Source organism: Scyliorhinus torazame, chromosome 3 (assembly GCF_047496885.1).
Source record: "Scyliorhinus torazame isolate Kashiwa2021f chromosome 3, sScyTor2.1, whole genome shotgun sequence".
Taxonomy (NCBI): domain Eukaryota; kingdom Metazoa; phylum Chordata; class Chondrichthyes; order Carcharhiniformes; family Scyliorhinidae; genus Scyliorhinus; species Scyliorhinus torazame.
The window spans coordinates 200097533-200125271 of NC_092709.1; the positions used below are offsets into that span (position 1 = coordinate 200097533).

At 44.7% G+C, this 27739-nt stretch overlaps 1 protein-coding gene across 2 annotated transcripts in view; it reads left to right on the top strand.

Annotated features, from left to right (window-relative positions):
• The window catches only part of slain2 (SLAIN motif family, member 2), an 87007-nt gene that overhangs the window by 12096 nt on the left and 47172 nt on the right, over window positions 1-27739 (top strand). For both annotated transcript variants that reach the window (XM_072496726.1, XM_072496727.1), the window contains exons 2-3: window positions 6886-7034; window positions 22583-22753. In XM_072496726.1, coding sequence (XP_072352827.1) covers window positions 6886-7034; window positions 22583-22753 — 320 coding nt within the window. The remainder of the gene's footprint in view (window positions 1-6885; window positions 7035-22582; window positions 22754-27739) is intronic.

Consider the following 27739-nt stretch of genomic DNA (forward strand, 5'->3'; position numbering starts at 1 on the left):
CCCAGACAAACTCGATGGGCTGTCCCCGTATTTTTGCTGCAACGACCGGTCGGCCGGACCTATCCCAAAGCGTGTCGCAGACCCAACTGGGGGAGCCCGAACACCGTCAGTCTGTCCCGTTCAGGTCCGTCTGATCTGAACAGGCGCTAACACTATGAATGGGCTCTGTCTTCTTCTTATTCAGAGTGCCCGTCTGCTGGGCTGTCTGTGGCTTTCTAGGGGCATTGCACTCTCCTGCGAAGTGTCCTAAATGGCCGCAGTTGTAACACTCCTGTGACTTTTGTGGGGGGGCTGTTTTTGCGTTCATTTACCCATGCGGGGTTCTGGTGTGTTTTAACTGCTTGTATGTCTGCTTCTGCCTGCTTTTCTTCGGGATTTTTAACTACGGGTTTGTTTTGTACAGACTGCTCCCAGGAGCGGGACAATCTTTTTACGACCCATTTCTCATTATGAGCCTCCTCTGAGGGATCATAATTGGCACAAGCTTTTTGTCCTGTTTCTGTGGCATGGGAGATAAGGGTGCAGGTTCATTTGGCCATGTTGTCTGGGGACAAATGGGCGGGGTCTAAGTCTCCAAAAACTGCAAAGTGGATCCACAGGAATCCAGCAAACTCTGTGGGGTGCTCGGTTTTCTTTTGCCTGCATTTATTGAGGCCATCTACGGGGTCACCACGGTTATACCCGATCGCGTCTAGGACCACGGTATGCATTTCTGCAATGGTGCCTCCTCCTACATTCTGTGGGTCGGGAAGGGCTGCTACAACCGAAGGGTCTAAACTTAAAACTGTGAGCTTTACATGCGCTCGCTCATCCAGGCCGTACATGGTCGCCTGCTGCTTTACTCTGGCAAAGAAGTGGTGGGGGTCTGAGGCGGGGAGGAACGGTGTGATTTTCTTGCACGCGTCCCGTAATTGGGTCACTGTTAACTGTGTGGTGTACAGAAATTCCGTATCGTCCGATGTGGCTGTGCGGTGGGTGTTTACAGGGTTCATTGGACCCTGAACTATCTGCTCTGTGGGGGGGGGGGTTGGGGTGCTTTTCTCTTTTGGGGCTTTCGCTGCGCACATGTTCCCTGAACATATCTCTGCGCTGTCCCATTCAACTCTTCCCAATCAGGGCCATCTTCCTCATCTAATTTTGCTCCAAAGGTTTCCTGGAATCCTTTTTGAACTGAAAGCAGAGATTGCAGCTCTGCAATCTGCTTCTGGCACTTTTCGTGGTCTAGTGAGCTTTGTCTTTGCTCCGTGGTGGCAGCATGGAGTGCTCTTAACGCTGCCTTCTACCTGCTTCTTGGTTTCCTCTCGTACCAGGACTGCACGTTGCATGTCCTGATAGGCCTTTTCATGCTGGGACTGGAAGCTGCTTAGGTGCGCCAGACAAGACTAGTGTGCCCACTTAGCATCATCCACCACTCCGTCTTTTGCTGCCAGCTTCCTCCTTAACTCTAAGTTCTCTCTTTCTACCTCACTAACATCGACCTTGCTCATTCGATGTATGCCTTCTATCTCTTTCCGGAGCGTCCTAACGACCTCCTCCTTGCCTCGCAATTGTGCCAAGCAGGACACGATTGCCATCGGCTTGTGAGCTTTTCCTAAGCTCTTCTTGTGAATCTCGCTCAGGTTCTCCCACCAAGTATGCCCTATACTCCCGGGACCTGTTTCCTCATTGCTACAGAATTCGTTCCAAAGGGGCCATCCTTTCCCTTTGAGGTACTTCCTGATTTCTTCTTCCCATACAGGACATTGTCCTACTCTACTGCTGCTGGTCGCTGCGACCACAAATTCTTCTGGGTTCATGAGGTGTTGCATTGCCTGCATTGCCATCTTTCTTATCTGAATGCTTCTTTTAAATTTGGGAACAGAGGGACTAAGGCGGTGCTGTAATTACGGGTACGGCTTTCGCTAATTTCCGAAATACAAACTCCAGACAGTTTTGTCGCAACAAAAAATCTATCAGTTTACCTTGTAGCCCTGTTAGTTACGCATGCATTTGACACACTTCCGAAATATGAGGATTTATCAGAACTGCTTGAACACTTGTGGTTTTCTGTTCCCAATTGGATCTCTAATTCAAATTTTTGGGTTCTCCCGGAGTGGTTAAGCCACTTCTAGTTCGGGTCTCGGCGGAGTTGCCAGTAATATGTTGCTAACTTTTGGTTGGTTCAATTGACTCTGTTTTATAACCTTTGCTCTCGAGTCGCCAGGTATCTTTATGATACCGCCACGAGGTTCAAGTTCAAGTAATGGTCAATGACTCAATACACCAATTAGTAAGATTCAAATCAAAGCACGTTTATTATACACAGTAATCGCTACTCATGCATAAATTCTACTTCTAAGCTACTTCTACAACTAACAGGCCTATACTTAGCTTCGGACTGGCCCACCAGGTATGGGGAACAAATGGCCTTTCGTTCGGGTTCTGAGTCTGCAGGATTCTATGTTGGTACGGATTGGTAGCTAGGAGCGCCTATCTCGTAGCGAGCGTTGACTTAAGACTTAGTGGATATCGGCGGCAGCTGCACCGGTCACTGTCAAGGGTTGGTTCGCGTTGCTGAGTGACCCGGTCAAGAAGAACGATTTAAATTTGGGGGCTTAACTTTATAGTCCCCAGGGCTTCCCGCCTTTCGGGGCGGACCCTGTACCTGGTTCCAAGTGATTGGACTTTGTTCCAATCGCTTGGTTCGATTTCTCCAATACTGGAGCGGTTCCCTGATCGATGGCCGGTCTTGAGGTGTCCGTTAACCTCCTTTGTGTTGGCTCCTGCTGGCGCCGAGGAGTCTGGCTTGGCTTTGTTTATCCCAAATGTTGCGATTGTTCCCGGGGATCGCTCATTAGTATGTCGATGGCTGCTACATTATTTTGCAGATGGCTGCTTGTATCGATGCTGTCTGGGCTTTTGCAGAGTTTAATACACAGTAACTTGCACCTGCTAGTTTCTGCCTGTGTTGGCTGAATTTCCCTTCAGCCTTTGCTGTTCTCCATTTTACATCGGGACTTGGCCAACCCAGGTGGCTACAGGGTGAGACCCACACAGACTTGGGGAGAATGTGCAAACTCCACACGGACAGTGACCCGGGGCCTGGATAGAGCCTGGGTCCTCGGTGCCGCGAGGCTGCAGTGCTAGCCACTGAGCCACCGTGCTGCCTGACAGAGCAGCTCACTTGCACCACTTTAAACATTCACTTTTTCCACCACCACACAATGCAAAATGCACGACAGCAACTTGCCAAGATTATTTGACAGCATCTTCCAAACCCATGACCTCTACCATCTAAAATAAGAACAGCAGGTGCATAGACTTCCAAGCCCTGTGTATTCCTGGTTTAAATCAATATTGCTGTTGTTTCACTGGAGTTGGGTCAAAATCCTGAAACACCCTCTCTGACAGTACTGTGGGTGTATCTACACCACATGGACTGAAGCAGTTCAAGAGGGTGGCTGACCACCACCTCCTCAAGGACAATTTGGCTAGGCCAATAAACATTGCCTTGCTAGCAACATCCCGTGAATGGATATTCAAAATATCTGCTTCACCCACAATGCAGCTCCCCTTGGTTGCCAACGAGAATTAAATAGTACTGGGAAGTAACAGTTTTGGTCGTCTCATTGATGTGTGCAGCCATTGAACACCGCAATCATGTTAGTCGGCAGACAGCATGGAAACGGGCTGCTGCCTGTATTTTGATGACCGTGTAGTTAACCTGCGTTCATTGTGATCCCCACGTCTGTTTTCGGGACTATCCAACTTTGCACATTTGTACTTAATAAATTAATCGTTCTTATTATTTTTCTCATTCTCGTTTTACTGTGAAATGGACAGTTTTTGCTGATCTGAATTATTGTGAACAAACCCTGTGACTTTGGCATTGGAGACTTAACAGTGAAGGCGCACTAGATTGGTCTCTGGGATGAGAGGGCTGTCTTACAATGAGAGGCTGAGTAATTTGGGTTTATATTCTCTGGAGCTTAGAAGAATGAGAGGTGATCTTATTGAAACATTCAAGGTTTTGAATGGGTTTCACAAGGTAAGTACTGAGAGGTTGTTTCCCCTGACATGGAAGGGGGTAAAGTTTGAGGATGTGGAGCCGATCATTTAGGACTGAGATGAGAGATTTTTTTCACTAAATGGGGCCAGAATTCTCTGGTTGTTTCGATTCGATTCTCATGCCAGCAGGATTCCGGGCGGCGTGGGGTGGTTACAATGGGAAATCCCACTTGACAGTTGGCGGGAAGATAGAACACGCCACCAGTGAATGGCGCACTGTCAATAAACATGCAGCTGGTGACCAGAGAATCCCACCCAGGGTTTGTAAACATCGGTTACTTAAGTATGAGGTAGGCAGGTTTTTGATGTTTGATGGGATCAAGGGACATGGCAGGAAAGTGGAGTTGAAGCCACAAATCAACTATGATCATATTAAATAGCAGTGCACACTCAACAAGATGTATGGTGCACCCCTGCTCCTGTATGTTTAAAAGTTTGAAAATTATGAACAGCAACATTCAATTAAGCGCTTTAGTGTTAAGCTCAAAGGTTACCTGATTTCACTGAATATGTAATACTGGAGCAAGTAGATTTTATTTTCATGATCAAACAAATAAGTGGGCCTATAATCCTTTTCCAGATGAGAAGAATACATGCTTGAAACAAAATGTATTAATCAAATTCATTTCTATAAATGGTCCTCTTCTCTTCCCCATGTATTTAATTTGCCTTTTGGTAACTGCAGTAATAACAGTTGATAGGCTGAGGTTAGTTTTGCCAACCAAGCTCAGTGGGATATAATATCACCACCATGATGGTAGATTTATGTAAGTAGTATTTTTCCTGCATTCTCGGGAAAAATCAATCATTCAGAAATTGTGGGATTTCATTGTATTTTATTGTATGCTGTTACTTATTTGAAGGAGAATTCTACAGTAAGCTGTACTTGTATTTTTTAACAATAATAGTAACATGAAATTCTATTAATCTTATTTTTCTCACAAATTAATTTCATCTTCCTGTAACAGAGAGTAATGGTGAATGAATATTTATTGGGCTGGAAGAACGTTTGGAGAGGACAGTGTAGAACATCAAAAGGACATAGACAAATTGGTGGAGTGGGCAGATAGGTGGCAGATAAAATTCAAAGTGAAGTGTGAGGTGATGCATTTTGGTAGGAAGAACATGGAGAGGCAATATAAAACGAGTAAAATTCCTAATGGGCTACAGGAGCAAAGGAACCTGGGTGTATCTGTGCATGGATCATTGAAGGTGACAGGACAGGTGGTGAGAGTAGTTGGTAAAGCATATAGTATTCTGGGGTTTATTAATAGGAGCATAGAATACAAGAGCAAGGAGGCTACAGTCAACATATGCAAGATACTTGTTGGACCTCAACTGTGTCATGTGAGAGTGCCTTTAAGAATTGCATGTTTAAGCAATGTACCTTTAAGAAATGCAGTGATGTCAGAGAGTGGGTGGAGCTGAGCTCACTTCGGCCATTTTGAGGTTAGTTCTAAGTTTTTAGTTTCAGTTTGAGGAGGCAGCTGGGAGTGTGTCATTTTTCTGAGAGTTGCAGGAAGAAAACACAGAGCTGGTCTGTTGGTGTCTGCAAATTCAAAGACTATAAATATATTGAATGTAACCTCGTGTCTGTTTTTGAAGGTGAAGTCTTTTGGATGTTTAAAAGAACAGTTTGAAGGATTATTTCATGTTGTAGTATTTTCGGGGTTATCTTTGAAGTAAGGTGTGTTAAGAGTGTTAAGTTGAGTTCATGGAATAAACATTGTTTTGTTTTAAAAACCACGTGTCAATTGTAATACCACACCTGGGGAACAAGCCATATGCTTGAAAATAAACAATCCATTAAAGGTGGGAGTTGGCTGAACTCCATGATACATTTTGGGGTCCTGAAAACACCTCTCCTGTAACAACTGGAATATTGTGTACAGTTCTGGGTGCCACACAATAGGAAGGATGTGAGAATATTGGAGAGAGTGCACAAGAGGTTTTCAGTAATCGTTCCAGGAATGAGAAACTTCCGTTATGAAGATAGATTGGAGAGTTGGAACTGTCTCCTTGGAGGGGGGGGGAGGCTGAGAGGAGATTTGATAGAGCTGTTCAAAATCATGAGGGGACTGAACAGAGTAGATGGGGAGAAACTATTCCCGCTCATAAAAAGATCAAGAACAAGAGGGCACAGATTTAGTGATTTAGAGAAATGTGAAAAAAATCTTTCCCTCACAGCGAGTGATTCGGGTCCAGAATGCAGCAGCTTGAAGTGTGGTGGAAGCAGGTTCAATGAAGACATTCAAGAGGACATTAGATGATCATTTGAATAGAAACAATGTGCAGGGGTACGGGAAAAGATAGGGGAATGGTACTAAATCATGATGCTTGTTTGGACAGCCAGTGCAGACATGATGGGCCAAAAGGCCACTTCCTGCACAGTAATAATTCTGTGATTCTGATTTTTGATTTTAATTCAAGCATGGTGGCAAAAAAAAAATTCGTAAGTAATTAAAATGGACATCTATGCTTAAGTGGTCGAAGAGAAAGGTTAGAAATTACAATTTACGGTAAAAATATACATGTAAATGTAATCTTTTGTTTACCTTCCCCTTATCTCAAGGCATATAGATTTTTTTAAATTACAAGTCCATATTCCTCTTCTCACTTTCAATTAATAGAATTGAGAAATCCTGAAGCAAAAACTAGTCAGCATAGGCTCTGAATTTAGTTGCAACTTGTAACATGAAAAACAAGACTGTACAGCTGTTACTTTGCTTTATTGATTTATTTATCAAGGCTGTACAATGAAACTGATAGTGTTGAATAATGAAAAATAATTAACGCTCATATAATTAACAACAATTTTTATTTTGTTTTCAATTTTAGGTTGTACACATCACCAAAGAGGTTGCCAACCCCAGTTCAAAAAGCTTTTAGTCCATTGCAATGGTGCAGACAGGTGCTGGATCATCCAAACTCCGATATTGAAGCAGCAAAAAGATCATTGATACATAGGCTTGATCAAACAATAGCAGGTAAATATACCAGAGTTTTTATCTTCTCTGCTTTAGTATGAATTTAAATTTGGTTGTCTGAAATAACTGCTGTATTCTTTATTCAAATTGTACACAATTTCTCACCTGGTTTTGTATGTTGTGTGGGTAAAAATGTCTATTGCTGTTTTCAAATGTGAAAATATTTTTGAGTAAACTAGGTCATGTGCAATATTTATCCAGTATCTCCAGCACAGTCAGCCCCAAGTACTAAACCTTTATATAGTCTTGATGTTGGTTTTGAGATGCTATGGCTTTGCTACATTAATCTTCATGTTGTATTGTCTTTATTTTGCTCTGCTTTAAATATGCTAATTACAGCTCAGAATCATTTCACTTTTGTTTAGTTCATGCTGATACCTAATTGTCGCTGAGTGTCAAGGGTACAGTGTGATATTGCACACGCTATTTAATGTGTTCTAAAGTTACTTGGGCAATGGAAATCCTGTTAATTTTCTCGGATAGGGTTGTCCAAACTTTATGTAGCTGGGACACAAATACATCTGTCGAAACCAGTGATTGGGCCACATGTGATGTGCAATGATGCAAACCTCATAAAAAATTATGATTCCCCAATAAAGTGAGCTCTGTGTAGTTTTTATTAAAATCCACATGCACAACTAGGTCTAACCAGCACAATCCTTCTGTGCAAAAAAAAAAAAGGCAAATACTCCTGCATGCTTCCCCATCTATCTTCCCTCCTATTCTCAATTCCGCCATGCTTTACCTTCACTCCTCCCTTCCATTCTCTTTCATTGAGAACAAAGAAAACAAAGAATATGACAACACAGGAACAGGCCCACCAAGCCTGCGCCAATCCAGATTCCTTATTTAGACTCTATCAAGATACATCTTAAACATTGCTATTGTGCCTGCCTCCACCACCTCCACTGGCAACAAGTTTCAGGCACCTACCACCCTCTGTGTGAAAAACTTTCCCTGCACATCTCCCCTAAACTTTCCCCCTCTCACCGTGATCCTGTGCCCCCTTGTAATTGAGTCTTCCACCTGGGGAAAAAGCTTCTGACCAATCACCCTGTCTATACCTCTCATAATTTTGTAGGCCTCAATCAGGTCTCTCCTCAGCCTCCGTCTTTCCAATGAAAACAATCCGAGTTTATTCAACCTCTTCCTCATAGATAACACCCTCCAGACCAGGCAACATCCTGGTAAACCTTCTTTGCACTCCAAAGCATCCATGTCCTTCTGGTAGTGTGGCGACCAGAACTGCACGGATTATATGTTATATATCTCTGTCTCCTGTTGCCAAACCAGTTCTTTATCCATGTAGCTGGCACACCCCAAATCCCATGCCACTTTACCTTTTGCACCAGTCTGCCATGAAGGATCTTGCCAAATGCCTTACTAATGTCCATATAGGCAACATCCACAGCCTTTCCCTCATCAATTAATTTTGTCATCTCTTTTTTTAAAAAAAAACTATCTAATTGGTAAGACATGATCTTCCCTGCACAAAACTATGTTGCCTATCACTAACAAATCCATTCACTTCCAGATGTGAATAACTCCTGCCCCTCAGTATCTTCTCCAACAGCTTCCCTACCACTGACATCCGGCTCACCCGTCTATAATTACCTGGATTATCCCTGCTTCCTTTTTTAAACAAAGGGACACCATTGGCTATTCTCCAGTCCTCTGGAACATCGCCTGTGGTCAAAGATGATGCAAAGATACTTGTTAAGACTCCAGCTATTCCCTCCCTAGTCTTCCACATCAACCTGGGATATATCCCATCTGGCCCAGGGGACTTGTCTACCTTAATGCTTTTTAAGATGTCCAACACTTCCTCCTTCATTATGCTGACATGTCCTAGTGCATTTGCATACCCATCCCTAACCGCCACATCCATGTCTCTCTCCTTGGTAAATATCAAAGCAAAGTGCTCATTAAGGATCTCATCCAGTTTCTCTGACTCAATGTATAGCTTCCCTCCTTTGTCCTTGAGTGGACCTACTCTTTCCCTAGCTACGTTTTCCCTAGCTACCCTCTTGCTCCTTATATATGTATAAAAGGTCTTGGAATTTTCCTTGACCCTGCTTGTCAATGACACTTCATGGCCCCTTCTAGTCCTCAACTCCCCATTTGAGTTTGTTTGTACTTTCCCTATGTACGTCAAAAGCTCAATCCGATGTTAGGTGCCTAGACCTAATGTATGCTTCCTTTTTTTTTTTTTGACCAGTCTCACATATTCCCCTGTCATCCATGGTTCCCTAATCATGCTATTTCTGTCCTTCATTTTCGTAGGGACATGCCTGCCCTGCACCCTAATCAACTGGTCTTTAAATGACTCCCATGTTGAATCCCAAATTTCTTTCTCCGTCAGTCTGGCCTCAATAAAAGTCGAGATGGATTTGCAAGTAAAACAGAAGTTATTTTATTCAGCTTGCAAGCTACCTAGTCCACAGTGATACAGATAACATGTTGCTTTCTGCTGCCCCGGGAACTAAGTGAAGGTCCCAGACAAAGAGATCAGTACTCATACATTCAAATGGCATCAAGTTTCACATACTTGACACCCATCGGTTATCCTATGTCCCTCCTGACTTGTTTGATCTATTCTGATTGGCTCACTTCCAATCCCTTTCTCCGGCCCCTATCAATGCAGCATCACTCTCATAGACACACCTCTTCCTGCTTTTTCCATGCGGTCTAAAATCCTTTGTCTCTACTTGCCAGAATCAAAGTGGCTTATTTCTACATTACATTAACTAATATCTCTAAAGTAACTATTTTATATCACATTCGTCACCCACATATCAAATATGCATTTACCCTAAAACAGCCGCTCCTAATCCACATTCTCCAGCTCTTGCTGAATTCTGTTATAGTTGACTTTCCCCCAATTTAGCACCCTCACTCGAGGACCACTGTTGTCCTTATTCATGAGTATGAAAACTTGCAGAATTATGATCTCTAATCCAAAATTTTCCCCTACTGGAACTTTGTTCATCCGACCGAGTTCATTCCCCAATAACAGATCCAGTAAGGCTCTCTCCCTGGTTCGACTATCAACATACTGTTTCACAAAAATCTGCTGGACACACCTAACAAATCGTTCTCCACCCGAACCCCTGGCACTAAGGGAGTCCCAGTCGATATGGGGGAAATTAAAATTGCCTACCACAACAACTCTCCTATTTCCACGTCTTTCCAGAATCTGACTACATATCTGTATCTCTGTGTCCTGCTGGCTTTTGGGGGGCTTATAATACAACCCCAACATTGTGATTGCACCCTTCCTATTTATCACCTCTACCCATAATGCCTCACTGTAGGATCCTTCCAAGATGTCCTCCCTCATCTCAGCTGCGATACGTTCCCTAACCAGTAATGCAACTCCCCCACCCTTTCCGCTACCCCCTCTGTTTCATCTAAAACATCGATATCCCGGAACGTTAAGCTGCCAGCCTTGACCCTCCTTTAACCATGTCTCCATAATAGCAACAATATCATAATTCCCCACATTGATCCAAGCTCTAAGTTCATCCATTTTACCTGTTATACTTCTTGCCTTGAAGCAGATGCACTCCAGACCTCTAGACCTGCTGAGTTCAGCGACCATCCCCTGCCTGCTCTCCCTTTTAGCCAAATTTGTCTTAGTCTCAAGCTCTTCTCCAGTCTCTACACTTGTTGGACTGCTGCTCCGGTTCCCGCCACAGTCCATACTAATTTAAACCCTACCGGCCAGGGTATTAGTGTTTCTCCAGCTTAGATGCAACCCGTCCTTCTTGTACAGGTCCCACCTTTCCTGGAAGACATTCCACATATCTGAAGCCCTCTCCCCTACACCAGCTCTTTTGCCACATGTTCAATTGCTGTAACTCTGTTCCTAGCCTCACAAGCACGTGGCGTGGACGTAAGTCTGAACTACCCTAGAGGTCCTGCTTTTTAGCTTGGTACCTAACTTCCCACAATGTCTTTGCAGGACTTTGCTGCTCTTCCTGCCTATGTCATTTGTACCAATGTGGACAATGACATCTCTGTTTGCCCTCTAGTTTCAGGATGCCCTGTGCCCGCTCAGAGATCCATGACCCTTTAACCAGGGAAACAACACACCATACCTTTTTATAAAAGATGCTAGTTAATAAGGTTTAGTTCAAACCCTACCAACAATATATAGGCCACAAGCTCTTCTCATCTTTCCCCCTCTCTCTTCTCTCTCTCTCTCTCCTCCCCCCCCCCCCCCCCCCCCATATTCTTTCTTCCAAAAATGGGGGCACACAAAATCCTGATCTTGTATATTTTGATCTGAATTTTACACCCTTTTTATACTTTCTGCTGGTGCATCTACTTGTGTAACTAATGAAGCAGCAGGTGGAATAATCACTGGACCTTTCCCTCTGGATAATTTTGGATTTAACAATCTAATTACACCAGTATTGTCTTTTCTAACTGTGAAAACCCATGCAGGTTAAAGACAAACTCTGAAGCCACACCAGCATTAGATGTATATAATGCGCAATGATGAGATCTCTAACTAAAGGAAGTACATTTTTGTACCAGTGTGAGAAATTAATGCAAAGGTTTTATTTCAAGCTTCAGTTGGAATAAGAATTGGGAACACAAAAAATTATAATTTGGATTAAAAATTGAATTCAAATAAAGAAATTTTAATCATTAAGGTTCAAATTTATATTTCAATGCAGTAGATCTGGACTTGTTTTAATCAATGTATGCTGACTAAATTATTTTCGCGAAATTTCATTTGCAGTGATAACAATATTAAATTTTGTAATCCTGTTGGAATTGATGTCAGGAAATGAGTTTCTAGGATATTTTGATCTTTTAAACTTGGTGATTTTTACTCTTCTCTCCTGCAGTCAGGAATTGGATTATACTGTAGTTCTGACAGGGTGCATTATTTAGCTGGGAGAATGGCACCCATTACAGGACCAAACTGTTAAATGGTAGTTGCGTTGTAGATAAGTGATTTCCCTTCTTTTGGATGTAGGTATTGAAGTGTGACCCAAAAAAATCCGGACACCCATACCGAGCTTGAAATTGATTTAGGTTGCTGACCGCACCTGGGGGAGCAATTAACACAGTGGTCTAATCTTACACTTTCAGGTTTTGTGCTTTAGGCATATGATAAACTAATAAAACAGTTTTTGGCAATAGCCAAGATAAATTTGACCTAGACCAGGAATAATTAATCAAATTAAAGTTTTATTAAAACTGCTGGTACATTATCTTCAAGCAGTGGGATAATATTGTTTACTGCGCCAAACAACTGAGTGAAGTGTTGAAGTAAGGGAGTAACAGAACATTTACAAAATAGTTTGGGATATGTGCCAGGTATGTTGCAAGGTTACTGTCATGATATCTATTTCTGATAGTCAATGTTAATCAGCTTGTCTTAGTGATGACAGTCTGACCTTGCATTAAACAGTGTTCCAATATAACTTCATATGACGCAACATTTTTTCCATGATCATCAGGCCCCATCTTGGGAAAATAAATTACAGCTAATAAACAATATAGTGGCGCCTGAAGTAGTTAGATCCTGGATCTAACTATTCCTGTTTCTGAAATTAACTTTTAAAATCAATTTGATTGAAACTGCATGCAGGTTGTTTCTTTATAACAGAAGTCCTTTACCCTGGTGTCATTCTAATAAATCTCCCCTCTACCATCTCTAATGCCCTAACATCCTTTTGAAGACAGTAAGACGTTTTACAACACTAGGTTAAAGTCCAACAGGTTTGTTTCGATGTCACTAGCTTTCGGAGCGCTGCTCCTTCCTCAGGTGAATGAAGAGGTATGATCCAGAAACACATATAGACAAATTCAAAGATGCCAGACAATGCTTGGAATACGAGCATTAGCAGGTGATTAAATCTTTACAGATCCAGAGATGGGGTAATCCCAGGTTAAAGAGGTGTGAATTGTGTCAAGCCAGGACAGTTGGTAGGATTTCGCAGGCCAGATGGTGGGGGAATGAATGTAATGCGACATGAATCCCAGGTCCCGGTTGAGGCCGCACTCGTGTGCAGCCGAAAGCTAGTGACATCGAAACAAACCCGTTGGGCTTTAACCTGGTGTTGTAAAACTTATTACTGTGCTCACCCCAGTCCAACGCCGGCATCTCCACATCATCCTTTCGAAGTACAGTGCACAGATTTAGCCATGTACAGAGGAACATTGGAATCAGAGGACTCTGATTAGGTCACTAGGCCCCTCAAGCCTGCTCTACCATTTGATAAAATTAGGGCTGGTCTGATTGTGGTCTCTACTTTCCAATCTAACCTGATTCCCTTATCAATCCTAAATCTATCTAACTCAGTCTAAATATATTCAATCACCCTGCCTCCATTGCTCTCTAGGAGAGAGAGTTCCACAGACGAATGATCCCCTGAGAGAAAAAACCTCATCTAGAACATAGAACATAGAAAATACAGCACAGAACAGGCCCTTCGGCCCACGATGTTGTGCCGAACCTTTGTCCTAGATTAATCATAGATTATCATTGAATTTACAGTGCAGAAGGAGGCCATTCGGCCCTTTGAGTCTGCACTGGCTCTTGGAAAGAGCACCATACCCAAACTCAACACCTCCACCCAACATCAAGGGCAATTTGGACATTAAGGGCAATTTATCATTGGCCAATTCACCTAACCCGCACATCTTTGGACTGTGGGAGGAAACCGGAGCACCCGGAGGAAACCCACGCAGACACGGGGAGGACGTGCAGACTCCGCACAGACAATGACCCAAGCCGGAATCGAACCTGGGACCATGGAGCTGTGAAGCAATTGCGCTATCCACAATGCTACCGTGCTGCCCTTAACAAATAAATCTACACTATATCATTTTACCGTCATCCATGTACCTATCCAATAGCTGCTTGAAGGTCCCTAATGTTTCCGACTCAACTACTTCCACAGGCAGTGCATTCCATGCCCCCACTACTCTCTGGGTAAAGAACCTACCTCTGACATTTCTCCCCCCCCCCCCCCCCCCCCCCCATCCACCATTCACCTTAAATTTATGTCCCCTTGTAATGATGTGTTCCACCCGGGGAAAAAGTCTCTGACTGTCTACTCTATCTATTCCCCTGATCATCTTATAAACCTCTATCAAGTCGCCCCTCATTCTTCTCCGCTCTAATGAGAAAAGGCCTAGCACCCTCAACCTTTCCTCGTAAGACCTACTCTCCATTCCAGGCAACATCCTGGTAAATCTTCTTTGCACCTTTTCCAGAGCTTCCACATCCTTTCTAAAATGAGGCGACCAGAACTGTACACAGTACTCCAAATGTGGCCTTACCAAAGTTTTGTACAGCTGCATCATCACCTCACGGCTCTTAAATTCAATCCCTCTGTTAATGAACGCGAGCACACCATAGGCCTTCTTCACAGCTCTATCCACTTGAGTGGCAACTTTCAAAGATGTATGAACATAGACCCCAAGACCTCTCTGCTCCTCCACATTGCCAAGAACTCTACCGTTAACCCTATATTCCGCATTCATATTTGTCCTTCCAAAATGGACAACCTCACACTTTTCAGGGTTAAACTCCATCTGCCACTTCTCAGCCCAGCTCTGCATCCTATCTATGTCTCTTTGCAGCCGACAACAGCCCTCCTTACTATCCACAACTCCACCAATCTTCGTATCGTCTGCAAATTTACTGACCCACCCTTCAACTCCCTCATCCAAGTCATTAATGAAAATCACAAACAGCAGAGGACCCAGAACTGATCCCTGCGGTACGCCACTGGTAACTGGGATCCAGGCTGAATATTTGCCATCCACCACCACTCTCTGACTTCTATCGGTTAGCCAGTTCGTTATCCAACTGGCCAAATTTCCCACTATCCCATGCCTCCTTACTTTCTGCATAAGCCTACCATGGGGAACTTTATCAAATGCCTTACTAAAATCCATGTACACTACATCCACTGCTTTACCTTCATCCACATGCTTGGTCACCTCCTCAAAGAATTCAATAAGATTTGTAAGGCAAGACCTACCCCTCACAAATCCGTGCTGACTATCCCTAATCAAGCAGTGTCTTTCCAGATGCTCAGAAATCCTATCCTTCAGTACCCTTTCCATTACTTTGCCTACCACTGAAGTAAGACTAACTGGCCTGTAATTCCCAGGGTTATCCCGAGTTCCTTTTTTGAACAGGGGCACGACATTCGCCACTCTCCAATCCCCTGGTACCACCCCTGTTGACAGTGAGGACGAAAAGATCATTGCCAACGGCTCTGCAATTTCATCTCTTGCTTCCCATAGAATCCTTGGATATATCCCGTCAGGCCCGGGGGACTTGTCTATCCTCAAGTTTTTCAAAATGCCCAACACATCTTCCTTCCTGACAAGTATTTCCTCGAGCTTACCAATCTGTTTCACACTGTCCTCTCCAACAATATCGCCCCTCTCATTTGTAAATACAGAAGAAAAATACTCATTCAAGACCTCTCCTATCTCTTCAGACTCAATACACAATCTCCCGCTACTGTCCTTGATCGGACCTACCCTCGCTCTAGTCATTCTCATATTTCTCACATATGTGTAAAAGGCCTTGGGGTTTACCTTGATCCTACCCGCCAAAGATTGTTCATGCCCTCTCTTAGCTCTCCTAATCCCTTTCTTCAGTTCCCTCCTGGCTATCTTGTATCCCTCCAATGCCCTGTCTGAACCTTGTTTCCTCAGCCTTACATAAGTCACCTTTTTCCTTTTAATAAGACATTCAACCTCTCTTGTCAACCATGGTTCCCTCACTCGACCATCTCTTCCCTGCCTGACAGGGACATACATATCAAGGACACGTAGCACCTGTTCCTTGAACAAGTTCCACATTTCACTTGTGTCCTTCCCTGCCAGCCTATGTTCCCAACTTATGCACTTCAATTCTTGTCTGACAACATCGTATTTACCCTTCCCCCAATTGTAAACCTTGCCCTGTTGCACGTACCTATCCCTCTCCATTACTAAAGTGAAAGTCACAGAATTGTGGTCACTATCTCCAAAATGCTCCCCCACTAACAAATCTATCACTTGCCCTGGTTCATTACCCAGTACTAAATCCAATATTGCCCCTCCTCTGGTCGGACAATCTACATACTGTGTTAGAAAAGCTTCCTGGACACACTGCACAAACACCGCCCCATCCAAACTATTTGATCTAAAGAGTTTCCACTCAATATTTGGGAAGTTAAAGTCGCCCATGACTACTACCCTATGACTTCTGCACCTTTCCAAAATCTGTTTCCCAATCTGTTCCTCCACATCTCTGTTACTATTGGGGGGCCTATAGAAAACTCCTAACAAGGTGACTGCTCCTTTCCTATTTCTGACTTCAACCCATACTACCTCAATAGGGTGATACTCCTCGAACTGCCTTTCTGCAGCTGTTATACTATCTCTAATTAATAATGCCACCCCCCCCCACCTCTTTTACCACCCTCCCTAATCTTATTGAAACATCTATAACCAGGGACCTCCAACAACCATTTCTGCCCCTCTTCTATCCAAGTTTCCGTGATGGCCACCACATCGTAGTCCCAAGTACCGATCCATGCCTTAAGTTCACCCACCTTATTCCTGATGCTTCTTGCGTTGAAGTATACACACTTCAACCCATCTCCGTGCCTGCAAATACTCTCCTTTGTCAGTGTTCCCTTCCCCACTGCCTCATTATATGCTTTGGCGTCCTGAATATCGGCTACCTTAGTTGCTGGACTACAAATCCGGTTCCCATTCCCCTGCCAAATTAGTTTAAACCCTCCCGAAGAGTACTAGCAAACCTCCCTCCCAGGATATTGGTGCCCCTCTGGTTCAGATGCAACCCGTCCTGCTTGTACAGGTCCCACCTTCCCCAGAATGCGCTCCAATTATCCAAATACCTGAAGCCCTCCCTCCTACACCATTCCTGCAGCCACGTGTTCAACTGCACTCTCTCCCTATTCCTAGCCTCGCTATCACGTGGCACCGGCAACAAACCAGAGATGACAACTCTGTCCTGGCTTTCAACTTCCAGCCTAACTCCCTAAACTTGTTTATTACCTCCACACCCCTTTTCCTACCTATGTCGTTGGTACCAATGTGCACCACGACTTCTTCTGGCTGCTCACCCTCCCCCTTAAGGATCCTGAAGACACGATCCGAGACATCCCTGGCCCTGGCACCCGGGAGGCAACATACCTTCCGGGAGTCTCGCTCGCGACCACAGAATCTCCTATCTATTCCCCTAACCATTGAATCTCCTACAACTATTGCTTTTCTATTCTCCCCCCTTCCCTTCTGAGCCCCAGAGCCAGACTCTGTGCCAGAGACCTGACCGCTAGGGCCTTCCCCCGGTAGGTCATCCCCCCCCAACAGCATCCAAAACGGTATACTTGTTTTGAAGGGGAACGGCCACGAGGGATCCCTGCACTGTCTGCCTGTTTGTTTTTTTCCCCCTGACTGTAACCCAGCTATTCTTGTCCTGTACCTTGGGTGTGGTTACCTCCTTGTAACTCTTCTCAATCACCCCCTCTGCCTCCCGGATGATCCGAAGTTCATCCAGCTTCAGCTCCAGTTCCCTAACACGGTCTTTGAGGAGCTGAAGTTGGGTGCACTTCCCGCAGGTATAGTCAGTGGGGACACCGGTGGTATCCCTCACCACCCACATCCTACAGGAGGAGCATGTAACTGGCCTCGCCTCCATCCCCTCTTACCTTAAAGAATATAGCTGCTGTGTGGACTAACTAGATCTCCGCCCTTCGACTCTGCTCCCAGTCAGCTACACTTCCTGTAAACTCCTGGCTCTCTTCACACTCTTTGCGGAAATGTCGGAAACAAAATGAAAGGAGCACCTTACTCCCTCCTCACCTAACTCCCTCGGTCACCAAACTCTCACTATCGCACTCAAAAAGCACCAAATTCAGCACTCCCTCAGTCACCAAACTCTCACTATACCACTCAAATGCACCAAATTCAGCACTCCCTCGGTCACCAAACTCTCACTATCGCACTCAAAAAGCACCAAATTCAGCACTCCGTGCAAACAAAGTCTGCACTGTAGGGGATCACTTTTATACTGTGAATCTAGCCTCTGAAAAACTGGCCTAATCCAATTAACTAATTAACAAGCTCCAGCTGCAAGTGCCTAGAAGTAGAAGCCTGTTTAAAGCTGATTGAAAATTCACCTTCTTCTAAACCAAACAGCAACTTTTAAGTTAATTAACTAAATAAAAGAAAGACTAAACTTTAGATAAAAATGAAGCCTTATACTCCCTCGGTCACCAAACTCTCACTATCGCACTCAAAAAGCACCAAATTCAGCACTCAGTGCAAACATCTCTATCTTAAATGGGAAACCGCTTATTTTTAATCTGCATTCCCTGGATCTAGATCGAGCCTTTACTATTAGGGGAAACCTTCACAACGTCCGCCCTATCAAGTCCCCTCAGGAATTTGGATAAAAGCAAATTACTGCGGATGCTGGAATCTGAAACCGAAGGTAAAATCTCAGGTCTGGTAGCATGAAAATGAAAAATGAAAATCGCTTATTGTCACAAGTAGGCTTGAAATGAAGTTACTGTGAAAAGCCTGTTCGGGGAGGCTGGTACGGGAATTGAACCTTGCTGCTGGCCTGCCTTGGTCTGCTTTCAAAGCCAGCGATTTAGCCCTGTGCTAAACCAACATCTGTAGGGAGAGAAAAGAGCTGACGTTTCGAGTCCAGGTGACCCTTTGTCAGGACCTTGTATGTTTCAATAAGTTCTCATTCTTCTAAACTCCAATGGTTGGAAGTCCAACCTATTCAAATTTTCTCATAAGATGACTCCTTCATCCCATCAATCAATTGAGTGAACCTTCTCCTTCATTGTTTCTAATACAATTTTATTTTTCCTTGAGTAAGGAGACAGTGCTCCAGAAATGGTCTCACCAATCGGCTATAAAACTGTGGCAAAACTTTTCTAATTTTATATTCCATCCCCTTGCAATGAACGCCAACCTTCTTTTTGTCTTAATCACTTGCTGTACATGCATACTAACCTTCTGAGATTCGTGGACTAGAGCACTCAAATCCTTCTGCACCACAGAGTTCGGCAACCTCTCTCCATTTAAATACTATGCTGCTTTTCTATATTTCTTGCCAATGTACATAAAATGTTCCCACGTTATATTCCATTTGCCAAACCTTGGCCCACTGACTCAACCAGGGTAACCAACCTGTGCATGATTTTACTAGACTGTTATGTGATTTGGATTTTTGACCGAAATACTGGGTCAGCCCCTCCCCACCCCCACCATGGTGCAGTCTCTCTTTTTTTCACCAAGTTAGATAACCTATCTATATCCCTTTGCAGGCTCTGCCTTGTTCACAACTTATATTTTCAGCTATCTTTGTCTTAAGCAAACTTAGCAACGTTACATTTGGTGTCTTCATCCAAATCGTTGATATATCTTTTTAATAGTTGAGACCCCAGCACTGATCTGTGTGGCATTCCACTAGTTACAGCTTGTCAACCTGAAAATGACCCAGTTATCCCTATTTTCTGCTTCCTGTTAATTAACCAATCCTCTATCCATGCCAATATATCACTCCCTATTCCATGAGCTTTGTTTTGTTTAGTAACTTTTGATTTGGCAGCTTACTAATGCCTTTTGGAAATCTAAGTACACCACACCTACAGGTTTCCCCTTCATCCACATTGCTTGTTATTTCCTCAAAGAACTCTAATAACTTAGTCAAACACTATTTCCCTTCATTAAAAAACATTTTGACTGCCTGATTGCATTAAGATTTTCCAAGTGACTATAATCTCCTTTGTAATGGGTTTCAGCACTTTCCCTATAACCGATGTTAAACTAAATAGCCTGTATCTTCTTGTCTTCTGTCTCTCTCCTTTCTTAAATAGAGGAGTTACATTGGCTATTTTCCAAGCTAATGGGACCTTTCCAGAATCTAGGGAACTTTGGAAACTTAAAACCAATCCATCCACTAGATCACCAGTCACTTTTAAGGTCCAATGATGAAGTTCTTCAGGGGACTTGTCAGCCTGTGGTAATAATTTTCTCTGTGCTCTTTCCCTGGTGATTGTAATTGTTTTTAAGTTTGCTGTTTTTTCTCTGTCCGTTTTTGCTTTTTGGGCAGAACTGTCTATTATTCCCCCATTCTCACTCAATCTGGACAAATACTTTGTTTCTTCACTGCAACTATTATTACTTCTGATGCTCCAATCTTTACAATTTAAACTCTCCTATTCATTCCCTCAGTTCTTCCTCTTCCTTCCCTTTCAACAATATAAAACCCAGCACATTTCAGTTCTCTCTCCATAGACGCTGCAGACTTGCTGTATATTTTCAGCACTTTTCTGTTTGTATTTGAGATTTCCAGCATTCACAGTATTTTGCTTTCATTTTAGACAAATTTCTTTTTTTTGGCTACTACTTAAAAAAAAAAAAATTCTGGTGATGCATCCTGCTCTGTTCAGGATTCTTAAGCCATTATTTCAAACCCTGAATTCACAATGCTTGCCACTGCATCCACCACACACACCCGGAGATACAATGGGTTCCAATAGCTTATTGAAACAATGTATATGAAGTTCAGTTGCAGGCCTCCCTCCGGGTTGAGGTGTATGCTTTAAGAACCACTGGCCATGTGCAGGAAGACAAGACATTTAGCCCTGTTTGTAAATTGACTCTTGTGTCCAAAAGGTAGATGGCTGGTTTAGCACAGTGGGCTAAGACAGCTGGCTTGTAATGCAGAACAAGACCAGCAGCGAGGGTTCAATTCCCGTTCCAGCCTTCCTGAACAGAAATCGGAATGTGGCGACTAGGGGCTTTTCACAGTAACTTCAATGACGCCTACTCGTGACAAGCGATTATTAAGGGTACATGGGGTTAGCTGGAGGCGGCGTCATGTCAAGATACTAGTCAGGGAGCTTTGATAACGGCTCCTTTGCCATTCTCGCCGACCCGTTACTCCACAAGTCCAGTGGTGGTGGCGACACTGCGGATCTGGGGATAGTGGAGGAGGTACAAGAAGGTGGAGGGAGCGTCGGTCTGGACCACGATATGTAACAACCACAGGTTTGTCCCAGGTAGGATGGATGGTGGGTTCCAGAGCTGGCAGAGGGCAGGCATCAGAAGGATGGGAGATCTATTCATAGACAGAAGCTTTCCCAGTTTGAAGCCGCTAGAGGACAAATTTAATCTGCCGCCAGGAAATGCCTTTAAATATCTGCAAGTACGAGCCTTCCTGAAAAAACAGGTAGTGGTCTTTCCGATACTGCCGCCACTGAGGATATAGGACAGGGTGGTCTCCGGCACCTGGTTGGGGGAGGGGAAGGAGTCGGATATCTACCAGGAACTACAGGAGGCGGAGGAAACTCTGGTGGAGGAGCTCAAGGGCAAGTGGGAGGAGGAGCTAGGTGAGGAGTTGGAAGCGGGTCTGTGGGCAGAGTTCCTGGGCAGGGTTAATTCCTCCTCATCATGTGCCAGGCTCGGTCTAATTCAATTTAAGGTGGTCCACCGGGCACACATGACGGCAGCGAGAATGAGCAAGTTTTTTGGGGTAGAAGTTGTATGAGGTGCAAGGGCAGCCCTGCAAACCATGTCCACATGTTTTGGGCATGCCCGGAGCTTAGAGTTCTGGCAAGGGTTCATGAGGGCAATGTCCAAGGTGCTTAACACACGGGTGGTGCCGAGTCCAGAGATAGCGATCTTTGGAGTGTCAGAAGACCCGGGAGTTCAGGGCACGAAAGTGGCCGACGTCTTGGCCTTTGCCTCCCTAGTAGCCCAGAGACGGATTTTATTAATGTGGAGGGACTCGAAGCCCCCGAGTGTAGAGACTTGGGTTAATGACATGGCTTAATTTCTCAGCCTCGAGAAAATAAAGTTTGCCTTAAGAGGGTCTACGCTAGGGTTCTCTCGGAGGTGGCAGCCGTTCGTCGACTTTCTCGGGTAAAATTAAAATGTCAGCAGCAATCCGGGGGGGGTGGAAGAGTGCTTTATTGGGATGATGTGGGAAGACAGTCACGTGGGGTAATGTCTATTTAATTGTTATTGTATATTCTGTTTTTGCACTGTTAATGTTCACTCTAGTTTGTTTTGTTATTATTGTTACTACTGTTTTATGAAAAATTCTGAAAAACCTTAATAAAAATACTTTTTTTTTTTTTTTAAAAGGTTACGGGCAGTGGGTGTGGGCCTAGGTTGGGTGCTCTGGGTTGGTGCAGACTAGTTGGGCCAAATGGCCGCCTCTACTATAGGTATTATGATCTTTTAGCTTCCTCTGTCCTGCGAATTGTGATTTATTTCCTAACCTCTGTCCTCCTTCAAACCCACTTCTCATAACACCTCTGATTCTGTCCTGTTGGGCTTTGTTGAAAGTGAATTGATTGATGAGTTGTGATACACAAATGATCAAAGTGTTTGTTGAAGTGAACAAGGGACATGATGTACTGATAAAGTGAAATTAATATCGCCACAAAAATATTTGGCTAATTTCAGAGATTTTCTACTAACTATCACTTTTATGTCAATGTCACTTGTTTTTCATCTTTCAGAGAGCAAAAGGCGGAATCTGTTCAATAGCTCTTATTATCCCGCTGGTTACCCAAGTCCTTTCAGCCCCAGTGGAGGCAGTAGCCCCTATGGCAGCGGTTTCAGTTCCCCGTCCTCCACACCAGTGCGATCGACGCCAGTTGTGAAACAGTTGATAGCACCTGGAAGTGCAGGTAAAGTGACCTTAATATCACAGTGACCGTTTAATCAGTTTCATTATTGTGCACATGTTAGTGTGTAATAACTTGAGTTCATATTAAAGACAGCACATAATTTCAAAAGTTGATGGGAAATTGGATTTTGGTATCATTAGTTGCTAATGGTTTTTAAATCTTTATCGAAGCTTTGAATGAAGGCACCAGTCCAGTAATTAATTACAGAATACCTGCCTGACATTTTATTACACCACATGCTGGTAAGATCAAATAATGAGCACTATTACAATGTCAGCTGTGCGTTTTCCTGTGGAGAAAATAGAAAATTACATTACATCTCGAGCTACCAAGGGCAAAGGTACTATGGTAGTGTTACAGAAATAAAAGGGAAAAAAGCAAAAAGCACATTATAGAAATGTTGGAAAGTTTGTTTTCCCCCCCCCCCCCTCTATTTTTCAAATGTGATAAATGTCATATCTCAAGTTGAAGGTGAGGGGTGGATCACATTCCTTGTCTCCTTACTCCAACCAAAGAGCTCTGCTTTTCTGGGGAAGAGGGAAGATAAGACTTCTGTCCCCCCCCCCCCCCCCCCAATGGTCTGTTACACCCCCCCCCCCCACAATGTTCAGTTCGATTGGGCCAGAGATCTCTGCTGAACAACTGGTTGAAGCTCGCAAAGAAAGGGGAAGGTGGGGCTGCCCTGACCGTTTCTGGTCCAATATGTGTTGATTGCAAAGTTGTGATGCTTTCATCCTCCACCAGTCTGTCAGTCTAGTCACCTTAAAACTAGAGGGCAGTTGCTCAGTAAAAAGGCTTTCTGCTGTTCTCGTAGCTAATAAAACATTAAAGAAAAGTGCAGGATAAGACCATTCGGCCCCTTGAGCCTGCTCCACCATTGAGTAAGATCATGATTGATATCGCAACCTCAAATCTGCATCCTGTCAGGAGCAGTGGTGGTTTTAAGTAATCTATATTTCTGTTGTTGGATATTCAAAATAAGTTATTGATTTAAGTCAGTTTGGTGTTTCTGTGTAAGAAAGGGTTAAAACTAGTTAGATTCAGGTTAACAAAGGTGTTTGCATGTATGGTGTTTTGGTTTAATTTCAAACTACCTCTGCATTGAGCTTTGGGAGTTTACGACGCAAAAAGCAAACGAGAGCTTAAAGAAAGACTGAACTGTTCCTTTGATTCAGAAAGGATATTTCAGTTTAGTTTTAACTGGACCCAAGGCGGTAGGAGCTAGAGAGGAACAACTCTTCTCGTTCTGCCAGAAGCAGAACAGTGGAGTAATGGACAAGGAAACAAGCCCCAGAAACTGAAGAACAGCTAATTCTAAAAACCAGGAATGAAAAGAGAAGTCCCAGGAAGATTGAAGTCAAAGCAAAAAATGGGAACTGGAATTTGAATAGGTACTGTTCATTGAAGTTAAAGACCAAGCTAAAAAGTGCAGGTCTGATGTTGGCTAGAGAGAAGCCAGATGTCTGAAGCATTCCTAAGGTTGGTGACCTTTGTACAACCTTTGAAGAATTGACCACAAGACCATATGATGCAGGAGCAGAATTAGGCCATTCGACCCATTGCGTCTGCTCCGCCATTCAATCATGGGTGATATGTTTCTCATCCCCATTCTCCTGCCTTCTCCCCATAACCCCTGGTCCACTTATTAATTAAGAACCTATCTATCTCTGTCTTAAGACACTCAGTGACTTGACCTTCACAACCTCTGCGGTAATGAGTTCCACAGATTCTGGACCCTCTGGCTGAAGAAATTCCTCCTCATCTCTGTTTTAAAGGATCATTCCTTCAGTCTGAGGCTATGCCCTCGGGTTCTAGTTTCTCCTAGTAGTGGAACCATTTTCTCCACATCCACTTTATCTAGGCCTTTCGGTATTCTGTACGTTTCAATAACATCCCACCTCATCTTTCTAAACTCCATTCAGTACGGACCCAGCATCCTCAACCATTCCTCGTATTCAAGTCCTTCATTCTAGGAATTATTCTTGTGATTCTCCGGAACCTCAACAGCACATCCTTCCTTAGATACGGGGCCCAAAACTGCTCACAATATTCCAAAAGGGATCTGACCAGAGCCTTAGACAGCCTCAGGAGTACATCCTGCTGTTGTATTCTAGCCCTCTTGACATGAATGCTAGCATTGGCAGTGACACAGTGGTTAGAACTGCTGCCTCACAGCTCCAGGGACCTGGATTCAATTCTGGCCTCGGGTGACTATCTGTGTGGAGTTTTCACTTTCTCCCCATGCCTGCGTGGATTCCTTCAGGTGCTCTGGTTTCCTCCCATAGTCCAAAGATGTGCAGGTTAGATGGATTGGCCTAACTAAATTGCCCCTTAGTTTCCAAAAGGTTAGGTGGTGTTACGGGGATAGGGTGGAGGTATGAGCTGAGGTAGGGTACTCTTTCCAAGGGCCGGTGCTGACTCAATGGGCCGAATGGCCTCCTGCACTGTAAATTCTATGATCTTCTATCTATTGCATCTGCCTTCCCAACTGACAACTGAACATGCATGTTATTATTAAGAATCCTGAACTCTGGCTTCCGGTGGCGGCTGTGAAGGAGTAAGTTGCACATTTGGTGGCTCCCGCTCGGGTCGGACTTTTGGACCTTTCCCCCCGATTTTCTACCGGACATTAATTGTAAAACTGATGACCGAGGCAATTGTGTACGGAATTCCCACATCGGTGCATGGAGAGAAGGACTAGAAGTGCTCGTAAAGGCAGAAACAGAAAGACAGAGAAGGCTTGGGTTGAAGCTGCAGCGGGAGACAGCATGGTGGAGGACCGGACCTCTGGTTTGTCGACCCAGTGGCCAACGGAGCAGCTGATGCAAGTTATTCAGGAAGGCTTTGCTAAGCAGAAAGGGGACAACTTGGACCCGATAAAAGAGTCAATTGAGTGGCTGGAGCTTAGATTGGACGCCCAAACTCGGGCAACCCAGGAGGTAGAGAAGGCGCTGGCTGAGCAGGTGGAACATCAAACTGTGGTGGAGTTTGGAGGTGGGGATGCTGAGAGACCAGCAGAAGAAGCTCCTGGAGAAGGTGGAGGACCTAGAGAATAGTCCCAACGGCAGAACTTGAGAATCGTTGGGCTCCTGGAGGGGTCTGAAGGAGCGGACGCTGGGGCATACATTGCAGACATGTTTGAGAAGCTGCTGGGGGGGTGGGGCATTCTCCCGGCCCTTGGAGTTGGACAGGGCTCACAAAGCACTGGCGAGGAAGCCGCGAAGGGGAGACCCCCCCCCGAGGGCAATGGTGGTGAGGTTTCACAGGTACTTGGATAAGGAGCGCATTCTACAGTGGGCCAAGCAGACACTGAGCTGTAGGTGGGACAACAGTATCCTGCGGGTTTGCCAAGACCTGAGTGTGGAGGTGGCCAGGAGAAGAGCAGGCTTCAACCAGATTTGGTCGATCCTTTTTAAGAAAAAGGTGAAGTTCGGACTGTTGTATCCGGCCTGTATCTGGGTCACGCACGAGGAACAGCACTTTTATTTTGAGTCGCCTGAGGACGCGCTGGACTTTGCGAAAAGGAAAGGACTGGTGGTGGACTGAGAATTTTTGAACTTTTCTGCAACGTTCATGTTTTTTTTTTTTTTGTTTATCTGTTCCTTTTTTTTGAAAAAAAGTTTCTCGTTTTCCGTTTTGTAAAAGCCGTTTGTAATGCCTTTTGCATTGATTTGAGACCAGTGATAGAGCTGAGTGAGTTAAGGTTTTCATTTGCAATATTGGGGGATGGAGGTGTGCATGTTTAGATCTTGGTGTTTTTCTGTCGGGCAATTGTGTGGGGATTGTTTGATGTTGGAGTATGTTTGTATGAGCGGGGGACAGGGTGGGGGACTATCCGGCGCCAGGGTTAGGCGGGCTAGCTCACGGAAGCGCAGTGGGGTGTGTGCATATGTTTGGTTTAGTAAAGGGGTTGGATTACAGAGTGTTGTTACTGGGGGGGGGTTGGGGGGGGCGGTAAATGTTCTGCTGACGAGGGAGGGACTTGGCTTAAACGAGAGAGAGGAGGTTGGGGGTGGAGGCTGAGTCGGGGCAGGCCGGTGGAGGCGCGGAGCTGGAGGCAGACCTAATAAAGGGGGTGGCCCCGATCAGTGAGGGGGGGGTGGGGGGGCAAATGAGCCCCCAACTAGGCTGATCACCTGGAATGTTCGAGGGTTAAATGGGCTGGTCAGTAAGGCACGTGTGTTCGTGCATCATAGGGGACTGAAGGCGAACGTGGTAATGTTGCAGGGGGCGCACCTTAGAGTAACTGCCCAGATTAGATTGAGGAAAGGCTGGATCAGTCAGGTCTTTCACTCGGGACTGGATTCAAAGAATAGTGGGGTCGCGATCCTGATCAATAAGCGGGTGGTGTTTGAGGCGGGTAGAATAGTCTCGGATGTGGGAGGTCAGTACATTATGGTCAGTGGGAAACTGGAGCGGGTGCAGGTGGTATTAGTAAATGTATATGCGCCAAATTGGGATGATGTGGAGGTTAGAAGGAGGATGCTGGGGAAGATACCGGACCTGGATTGCACAGGTTGGTCATGGGAGGGGACTTTAACACAGTTACTGACTCTGGCTTGGACCGGTCAATCTCGACAATGGGCAGGGTTCCAGTAATGGCAAAGGAACTAAAAGGGTTCATGGAGCAGATGGGGGGGGGGGGGGGGGGGGGGGGGTGGATGGATCCATGGTGGCAGAGGGTGAAGGAGTTCTCCTTCTACTCTCGCGTGCATAAAGTGTACTCCTGGATTGATTTCTTTATTTTGAGCAGGGCCTTACTGGCAGGGGTAGTGGACATGGGGTACTTGGCGATCACAGTCTCAGACCATGCTCCGCACTGGGTTGACCTGCAGGTTAGTAAAGACAGTAACCAGCGCCTGCACTGGAGGTTCGATGTGGGACTTTTGGCTGACGAAAGGGTGTGCGAGCGGCTGAGGAAATGTATTCGGAACTACCTGCAGGTCAACGACACGGGGGAAATTTCAGTGGCGATGGTCTGGGAAG